Raw genomic sequence first — 10,353 nt, 5'->3', positions numbered from 1 at the left:
GGACTATCGAGATAGGGAGAGATCGTGACAAAGAACATTAATTTAATGAACACTAGATTGAAAATCACTCCGTTACTTGGAAAATAATAAACAAACAAACTTCATTTCGAGTTTCCAAATTGTTTTGAATCATTTAAATTAGGTCTAGTAACCTTTGATAATGTTCATATCGACATATAGAGAGAAATTCTGGAACGAAAAATCAACAGGAACACATCGAGATATGGAGATATCGACATAAGGAGGATATCGAGATATGAAGAACGAAATCGTATGCAGAATGAAGGGACCGAAGCAATCATCGACATAGGGAAAGATATCGAGATGTAGAACATCGAGATGTGGAGAGTCGACTGTAGCAACAATCATCAACGACGCGTACAAATTTCAATGACGGCCTACTTCGCCTTAATATATCGAGGCTACTGGCTGTAGTTTACAAATTGACTTTGCTTAAACTTATTTTTTTTTCAGTGTGAGCGGGGTTGTAAATGCTGGTGCACTGATGGTATTTCCCTTTAAACATGATTACATGGCAAAAAATTGGTTATTTCTCTCGCATTATGATGGCATTTAATTAGAAGCAAACCAATGTAACATATACCTCCCAATGACACTGAATCACAGACAAACAGGCGTAACATCTACACCTATCCATTTCAAGACCTCATAAAAACGCATCTTCCCAGCAAAGATAGTGATGGATTTGAAGATCTATGGAATTGTTGCTAGTGTTACATCTGTTTGTCTGTGCCTGAACCCACAACTTACCGAATTGTTCATTCAGCGCCTTGATGCACCCGATCAGGCTGGTGTGCAGCGGACTGTTGGCCACCCGGATGTCCAGGGCCTGCAGCAGTTCCAGCAGGGCCGGCAGCCCCTGCAGCTCGATGAACCGAATGACGAAGCTGTGCGCCGAAGTGCGCAGGGCCGTCTTCAGCGCGTCGAAAAGGGCCGTGTGAGATTCAATTTTCGGACTGTACTCGTGCGAGGGCGACTCGTCCGGGGAGGACGCCTTCAGCTGCACGGCCATGTCCTTGAGCCGTTCGATGTAGTGCTCCGGGGAGGGCGGTAGGTTCACACCCGGGAGGGGCGCTCCGCTGGGATCGGTGGCGTCCAGGGGGCTCTTGCGGGAGCAGTAGATTTGCCATTTCTTCTGCGGGGGTAGACTCAGCATGGCCGCCTTGTTCGGGGCGGTGAGATCCAGTTCCTCGACGAGCTCGGCGAATTTGCTGTCCAGCTCGTCGACTGCCGGCATCGGTTGGGTAGGGGTGAGGGTTTGCAGGGAGAAGACTCCCTCCACCACGCAGATTTCGGGTGGCTCGTCATCCTGTGGGGGAGAGGAATAAAAGGGGAATATTGAGGATAGTATGAAACTAGGTTCAATGGCATCGTGATGAGTTTACTTTATAAAACAAGTCCTGCAGAAATTTGGTGAAAGAATTTATTGTTTCCATATTTGCTAGAAATTTTGAAGCTTCTTCTTCCAAACATGCCTACTACACATCTAAAATTGAATTAGCACGACATATTTGGTGAAAGTCTATCTCTCGTGTTCAGTATCATAACGACGTTTCTGCATTGGTGGATTTCGCTTCACCAGTTTTCTTTTTCGCTAATATTTTTGCCATGCGATTGTTTTCAACCTGTTATTCTCGTCTCAGTAGAAAGTTATCACTTTTGTTGCTTTGCTGTGTTGTTCAATCTAACGAAAACCGACTGAATTTCACGAAACAGTCCGGAAAAAAAAGAAAACGATCATTGCAGATACGCCGTTATGATGCTCAACGCGAGAATCCGTTAGATAACAGTGCATACTTCCAAGGTACGTACAACGTCAGAACTGCTATCAGCTGCATTTTATTTCAATATCATGAACACCGATACGCGTCACTCTAGGCTGTTATGAACTGATATCAGCTGTATCACGCACTGTTCTGTTCGTAAACATTATTTTGTCCCTCGACTCAGAGCTGTGCTGGTCACAGTTCCAGGTAACATAGCACATTGGTCCACGGAACGAAATTCCACTGAATATAATAACTTGAAAAGTATGAGAGATAACGTTTCGGTGTCTTTTGAACATTTGCTTGTCTGGTCAAGGCACGATAAAGGTAAAATTGTCCTAAGCGCCAAATTTCATAGCTTTCGAAATTCGCTCTCAAACTTTGGAATTTTAATGTCGAAATTCAGCTTTTTACGTGAGATTGCCATAAACTTTTGAACCACCCCCACATGACGTGTCCTGAGCTACATAGGCCAAGGCTGCCATTAGACAATTTCAGTATTTTAAATTGGAATACTCGTTCTTTGAATGGCAAAGAGTACACGCTGTTTAATTTGTTAACAGTTTATGGCCGGTACGCTGATCATAAGTACTGTGCAAAACGATAGGACAAGAAACGGTCAAGGAATGATTCCGCTATCGAAATTACTTGAGCTGTACGCTGCTGAGAAGTAGAGCTGATTTCATAACGTCGGTAACGTCTGCCTGTGCAAATCAAATGGAGCTATCACTTTTCCGTACGAAAAAATGTGCCGCTCAATTATTTCGCAAGTAAAAGTGACACTTCGCTCATACTGAATCAGCTGTCCAAAATTACTTTGGTAAAAAGGAGAAATTTTACTTGAGCGCTTTACGTTTCAGATGCATACTACGCATTATAGAGAAATTTTAAAAAGTCAGGCATTCGATCAACTCCTAAACCTGCACGGAAGCAATTTGCTGCTATAAATAACACGTACGCCGAATAACCTCTATAGATACGCGTTATGAGTAAAACCGTAGATTGCGAAATTTACATCATCCATCGGATGATTGATGATGTTATCCGATCGAATATTGGGTTGCAGCGCCCATGCTCAGATAGGAAGCAATATCCCCGATCGTATCTAATCTCTAAACATGATTGAATGATCGTTTGGTCAGATCTTGGCGATCGCGATATCAACCGACGACGCGACAGCATGTACCGCTTTAGCGTTTGCAAGTGGATCTATCTCGAGAGGGAATGCATGCATGTCCGATTAGAAAGAAATATCAAAATTAAAACGACCAGATATTTTATTTCAATCGGATTTTAACAGAATGTGTTATAAATAACAGCTGGTTAGGTGTTAATATAACAAAATGTTCAACAAAAATATGTACAATGATATCACAGTTATAACAAGTCATGATAAAGTTTTATCTATAAGATACATCTAAAACAGTGCTTCCCAAACTTTTTCAACTTTCGCCCCCTTGAGGCCAGCATTTATCTGGAATCGCCCCCCTGATATGTGATTTCAATATTTTATGTAATTTGGTGCTGTACGTCAACACATGTCTTTGACTCGCATATCTGCAGAATCATGGTACAAAAACTATTATGCACATTTAAAAATATTCTCTTAAATATCGATATCCCAAAATTATTAGGAATGATGCACTAGGCTGAAATTTATAATAGCAATTTTAACAGTATTTTGCGTGCATTACAGGCTACTGAATTAGTTTTTGATACAAGCTTAGCCCAGTTTAAACTATTTGAATATAATAAATGCATAGGCGCCGACTTTTGACGTAGTTGGGGATTATTATACTGATTTATCATTTGTTCATAATATTACTCCAATAATTTTCAGAAATTGTAAATAATAAATGTTTGACGTTTCAGGGAACGATTGTTTTCATTCAATCTAAAAAAAACTGAACAAATATATGAAAATCCAGAATGTTTTTTAACTCATATTCCAATGTAATATAAAAAAGAGTATTTTTTCTAACACCAAGAAAAATTTGTCTCTAAAATGATTTGTACCATAAGAAATTATAAGAAAGAGTGCAACCGAATCTCCTTTTTTTCTGTAAAAAGCTGGATGCCAATGAAAGACATATTAGCTTCCTAACCTCAAAGTTCCCACATAAAAAAATCCATATATAATATTGGGAATTGCCATAAAAAGTACTAAAAATTCTTGTACATTCAACATATGTTGTGTTTTAAATGTTATCTGTTACTAATCATCCAATCTTGTGAAAATCTTAAATACCGACCATTCTTAAAACTCACATGATATTTAAAAACCTGAATACATGTATTGACAATTATCAAGTGAAGTCTATCATAATTTTATAATAACCCTGATTGGAGATAAAGGTCAGACTCGATTATGCGGAGATTCGATTATCCGGGGACTCGATTATCCGGGATTCGATTATCCGGAATTTTAGACTCGATTATCCGGAATTTGTTTTTTGATGTTCTTGTTTTTCAATTTGTATGCATAAATTTGGAAATAATTTGGTATTTAGGCGAGACGCACTAAACTAGTGAGCGATGGTGACGGTTCGCATTTTTACGTCCCTTCGTACGTGATTTCCATACAGAATCTCGACAAATCTGGTCGCGGGTTTGTTTTGTTTGCGTTGTGAATGGCAGTAACAATGGTGATCTGTGTGAATACATATCGATTTGTTCGACGATAATTTAATTTGGAATGATCTTTGGAGGGGTTTGTTTACATTTTTTGTCATTACCATTCAGTAAAATAATTCGCAGAAGTTTGTCTTTGGGATTTTCCTAACGGCTTTCTGGAGTTCTGTTTGATCTTTTCGACCTTGACACTTGCTTTTCCCGGGGCAAGCGACGAGGGCAGGATCAAACATGTCGCGCGTCGGTCTCGTAAGTGAAAAAGTGGCGTGATCGGTGAGTTCGGTTGAAGAAAGTGAAAAAGTGCCGCGATCGGTTAGTTCTGTTTGATCTTTCGACCTTGACACTTGCTTTTCCCGGGGCAAGCGACGAGGGCAGGATCAAACATGTCGCGCTTCGGTCTCGTAAGTGAAAAAGTGGCGTGATCGGTGAGTTCGGTTGCAGTAACTGAAAAAGTGCCGCGATCGGTTAGTTCTGTTTGATCCTTCGACCTTGACGCTTGCTCCTGGGCAGTGCGTCAAGAAAGCCCGAACAGTTTTTTTTTATTCTTTTTGGGTCGCGCGCTTATTTTGTTTTTCCCTGAGTGCTTTTTTTATAGCCGAGCAAACGAGTGAAGCCGAAAGTGGATTGTGGCTGCTCAGTCAAGGATAACGGATCAATTGGTGAGCTCGTTTCATGCTACTATTTCTAATCTATAAAATATGTATGACTGCACATTCAATCGTTACAATGGTGGGATGTAAATATGATTTTTTCAATAAAACTATGGATGGTTCGTCACTGTGAGTGTCGACACAAACTCTGATTCATGATTTATTTATGTTTAACATTTTTTTTTTTTCAGAACACCTCTTATATACCTTTATTTTTTGCAATTAAAAAAACTTTGAATGGTTCGACACTACAAGTGTAGACTTGCGAAAGGTTCACTTTATCAACAAACTTTGGATGGTTCGCCACTGTAAGTGTCGGCATAAGAATAAGAGTGTTCTATGATGTCCCAACCAATCTAGTTTTTTGTTTCTTTTCAAATGAGTAAAATATAATAACACATGCTTCGTCCTGACAGCTGTAGGAATGTTACATTTAGGTATTTGTTCAACAAACTTTGAATGGTTTCGTCACCTCAAGTGTCGGCATAATTTTCCCTCTACATAGAAATTGTTTCATATCAAATGAAAATATTATATTTACGTATAAGCATGTATATATCTCACAAATCATTGTTTATCATGGTCTAATCGCTTATCAAAGTGAATCCATATGACCCAACGATCCTCCCCATTAACAAACATCCCTCCCAGTAACCTTTGTGGAGATGCAGAGGCAAACACGGTCTCCCAAAAAGCAAAGGTTACACACTAACATTCCTTCCCCCAATCCCACCTGACTGCAAGGACGTGGGCCGGCGCCGTTATTGACCCTGTATAAATAGAGGCACTGAATTATGCCACACTGAAGAAGATTATGGCCAATCCCAGCCGAACTTCTAGTTGATTCTTTGTGCATTTTCACTGACTTCGGTCAATCACGGAATAGCAACCATTGATATGTGTAGTCAGTCTAAGCTAAGCTAAGCTAAGCTATAAATTTGAAATAATTTGGTATTGCAATATACAATATGAATGGTTTAAGCAGTTTATAACGTATTTAAGAAAAGGGGTTTTGAAAAAGTGGTTTTTATGTAAGCCGATCAAATTTTTTTTTTCTTGTACAAAAGATCCTGCTCTTCCTAAGAAAAAATTTCTGGCTACGCCACCGCCTCATATAAATAAAATGACGAAAAAGACAATATTTCAGTTCTTTTTGTCAAAGATTTCATTTGTTTTTCTTAGTGATTCGATTATTCGTAGTGAAAAAAAATCGATACTCCGAATAATCGAGTCCGACATGTATATCGATCCAAGGTAAAATATTCCTCGAATTGTTAAGTTTGGAATTGATTAACCTTCAGATGTGTGTCCTAAAAAAATTATCAGTAATTATTTTTAAATGCTTCCGTGCTCCCCTTTTCGCCCCCTTTCTGAATTTTTCGCCCCCCAAATTCTGTTTTACAAATTTTAGCCCCCTTGAGCCTGAAAATCGCCCCCAGGGGGGCGAATTCGCCCACTTTGGGAATCACTGATCTAAAACAACATAAGATATATCTATATTGAATAGATCATCGAGTTTGGGAGGTATCGAGTTATAGAACACAAAACCAGTGCAAATGCGACCGAAGGGACCATCGAGTTAGCCATGAAAACCAACTTTTACTATGGTTCTCTAACTCGATGTCGAGATTCCGAATATCGAGTGAGGGGAGAGTTGACTGTATAACATACGTTAATATGAAACAACAAGATCTGTTATAATTGAGTTATTTTTTTATATGATTCCCTTCTGATCGAGATGCAGTTACTTCCACTTGACCATGCCTCAGCCGATTGATCGAAATCGGATCAAGCATAGATTTGTGGTGCCTCTTAGTTCACCGTTCACTGTAGGCTGTGCGATTAGCCCGATCGCGATTGATTGAACAGATGAAGAGCGCGGAAGGAGGCGGAAACTGTACCTTGCTTGCTTTGATCCATATGGAAGGTCCGGGGAATGATTTAGTGAACCTGGCACGCAACAAAAAAAACGCTTCGCTCTGCATATTAGCGCTTATTAAGGTAGATCCGCGCAGGACGGCGCGTTTTTGAAAATGATTTTGTTCGTGGGTAGTTTCGTGGCTGCATGGATCTATCTTGCAACGACAGATTGGTATTGGTTCAATCTTAGACTAGATAGACACCCAAGTGGCGGCGCCCATCACAACAATAGTGGCTATATTTAGGCTAATTTGAGGCTTTTGTTGGCGTCTGTGAACTATTTGAATTATGATTGGATCGTCATAAACATCGTGAACTGCCCGTTTCTTCGCTGTCCGGATCAGGTCAAATTGCGGAATTTGTTCGAAACCACGCTGTTGCAATCAGTTTCCGCATTGTTCGCGACTTTATTAGCTATTCAGGGATAAGTGTTAGTGACCCGAGAAGGCATAGCAGAATTCGTTTCTCATTGGATTTCGAAGCACGAACAAAGCAGTGAAGAAACACATCGCGTCTTTATCGGTTCATGATTGGAAATGTTTCGCAAGGTTGTAACGTGCTTGATAAAAAAGCAGCGAACGAGAGCCCCCAAAGGATATTCACCATTGGGGGTAGGTGTTTTATATTACTGGCATTATAAATCCACAAACGGGTTTTAACGATCATGCACTGTTGTACACCTAATATAATCTTCGCTGTAGTAGAAGGTGATAAACAAATTCTCATGAGGTGATACGGGTCATGATTTACAGAGAATGAAAAGTGAGAGATACTATCAATTTGCTCAGAATTCAATCCCTGGATTTCTGGAAATCGGAACGTCAAATAGAAAAATAATATGCTTTGTTAATAAATCTTTGAGCTGTTTAGTGTAATACCTATAAATAATTGAAAATCCGAATTAAGCATTATTACCATTCAATTCCACTAGAGTTTTGCATCCTTTGACAGATACACGTATATCGAGTCTCGTACACAACACTGAAGACGGCATTACAGTTGAGGTCGAAATACGCGTCAAAGGATACAAACTCTAGTTGCACCATGGAATTCAAATGGTATAGTTTCTAAATTCGGTTGTTCATTTATTTAATATGCTTTTCATTTAAGCTTTTGTTTGAAAGTTTCAATGCTTTTAGATCAGAACATTCCCTAATTATCTGTTTCTTCTGGGCGGAACGTTTCACGATTTCTACTGAACAGCTTCCTACAGCGTATTATTTTGGAAAGTTTCCGAAAGGTGAAGATAAATCGAAGCTAAACCCACAAAAAAAAAAAAACAATCTGGAGAACGTACATCCTTCTTCTTCTTTTTCTTCTTCTTCTTCTTCTTGGCATTAAACGTCCTCACTGGGGACAGAGCCTGCTTCTCAGCTTAGTGTTCTTATGAGCACTTCCATAGTTATTAACTGAAAGCTTTCTTTGCCAAAGTTGCAATTTTTGCATTCGCATATCGTGTGGCAGGTTACGATGATACTCTATGCCCAGGGAAGTCAAGGAAATTTCTATTATGGAAAGATCCTGGACCGACCGGGAATCGAACCCAGACACCTTCAGCATGGCTTTGCTTTGTAGCCGCAGACTCTAACGACTCGGCTAAGGAAGGCTCCCTTTGTAGTTGCTTAGATTTTTTTGTTTTCAAAACTTTCCAAGCTTCCGTTGGAAAGTTTCGTAATCTTCTGAAATGAGCTAAACTTGAGCTGAAATCGAATTCAGGTTAACTTCTGCGTTCATGGAGTCCTCTCATGGCGTAGGGGTAACGCGCCCTAACTAGAGATCAGGGAGTCGTGAGTTCGATTCTCACTGAAAAGACGTGTAACTTTTTCGCAAAACTTTACATCAATTTGTCCATTTAATCCAATTGCAGAGTATATGTAATGTTTAGCTTTTCGGTAGTTGTTAAACTTCCACTCGGCTGGTTAGCCCGTAAACCACGATTCATAATTAAAAACAAACTATTGCTTAGAAGCTCTTTAGAAGGTCGTTTGGCAATTTTTCCAGCTTTATATTCAGAATCATTCCAAACTTCTGTTTCCAAGCTTTCTGAACAGTGATTCGGAAGTTTTTTTTTTTGATATTTCAGACTGGAAGCTGCTTAGGAATCTTACCCAGATTCTGTCTCCAAGTTTCGGTCAACGCTCAATCTTTAGTAGATTTTCAAGCAGTCCATTATTTATATTATATAAGCTTTACAAGCTCCTTTTTGAAGGGTCTTCAAGCACCTACTTAGAAGCATATGCTAATATTTTTTGCAACTTTATGTAAGGATTATGATTAGTAAGCTTCACAGAGCTTCCCTTAAACAAATTCAGAACTTACGATTAAACATTTGGAAGTAATGCAATCAATTTGGAAGTAAATAATTTGGAAGTTAATTGGATTTCTTACTTTTCATCTAAAGATTTTCAAGCGTTCCGTTAGACTTTATTTAATAAGCTTATAAGCTTAATTTACGAACCTTGTTATAATTACACGTTTTTGTCTCAAGCACCAAAATATCGCTATTAGGGTAATTAAAAATTACTGAGTCCATTGCCGTTTTCAAAATTATCTTGAGATATTGGCTGTTGAAAACGCAATATTCGAGAATTTCAGCCTGCTTGCATGCAAGTTTTCCAGCTTGTATGGCAATTTATTTGCTTAATTTGCCTCAGAACTCAAACTTTATGTGTATAAAAATACTTACCAACAAAGTTCATAATCCTTCCGATGCCTAAATTATTTTTTGATAGTTTTGAAAAGTATTGTATTTTGCCATATAAGAGAAACGAAGAATTTTGTATAGAGACTGCAAGCAAGCGTGTTGAAAAATTGATTTAATTTTAATGCAATCGTGCAATTTAAACCAAATTATATCTAAAATGAAAGTTAAAGTCCTATTTAGCATTCTTGGTGGATTACATCATAAAACATTTGCTAAATCATACTTTAAATTGTATGTAAACATCAACAAAATAAGTGTTTTTACACCTTTGGCGACCTGTAGCTAAAAATTGAGACGTGCTGAAACGTTTCTGAGAACGGTATCAGATTCAGCAACCTCAAATCTACTAAAGGCACATAATTTGATTCTTGAGACACACAAATATGTCATTTTTGTTCCGTTGTGTGATTTTATTGCAATGAATGTTAAATGTTGAATGTTAGTTTATTTTCAACTAAATATCTGTAAAATCTGTCTGCCAGAAGAAAATGAACTTGAAGCTTTCAATGGTACAAAACTTGATTCTCAGAAATCACAGGGTTGACGACAAGATCAATTTGCCTGAAAGTAAACAATCGATTTAACAGCTATTTGATTTTGTGCCAATATATGTTTGTGCATTTTATTGCTTCCCGACCCCAGACATCGAATTTATAACTTT

The 10,353-nt window shown here is 38.6% G+C and overlaps 1 protein-coding gene across 1 annotated transcript; it reads right to left on the bottom strand.

Annotated features, from left to right (window-relative positions):
* Positions 1-667: 667 nt before the first annotated feature.
* LOC110680775 (disheveled-associated activator of morphogenesis 1-like) lies at positions 668-1,516 on the bottom strand. The gene is made up of 2 exons (XM_021856559.1): positions 1,407-1,516; positions 668-1,330 (listed from the first exon to the last, which is right to left on the bottom strand). Exons 1-2 carry the CDS (start codon positions 1,455-1,457, stop codon positions 668-670), a joined length of 714 nt encoding a protein of 237 aa, XP_021712251.1. The 5' UTR covers positions 1,458-1,516.
* Between the last annotated feature and the right edge of the window lie 8,837 nt (positions 1,517-10,353).

The sequence above is a fragment of the Aedes aegypti genome, unplaced genomic scaffold (genome assembly GCF_002204515.2).
Source record: "Aedes aegypti strain LVP_AGWG unplaced genomic scaffold, AaegL5.0 Primary Assembly AGWG_AaegL5_hic_scaff_1804_PBJ_arrow, whole genome shotgun sequence".
Classification (NCBI taxonomy): Eukaryota; Metazoa; Arthropoda; class Insecta; order Diptera; family Culicidae; genus Aedes; species Aedes aegypti.
The sequence above is the reverse complement of the archived record's forward strand: the minus strand, read 5'-3'. Positions and strand labels throughout refer to the sequence as shown.

What these genes read in the sequence shown, in the direction of transcription:
- LOC110680775 (XM_021856559.1), bottom strand. Translation starts at nt 1,457, where the DNA reads ATGGAAACAATAAATTCTTTCACCAAATTTCTGCAGGACTTGTTTTAT. An exon ending in TGCAGGACTTGTTTTATAAA is followed by an intron (nt 1,331 to 1,406) that starts GTAAACTCATCA and finishes TCTCCCCCACAG; the next exon opens with GATGACGAGCCACCCGAAAT.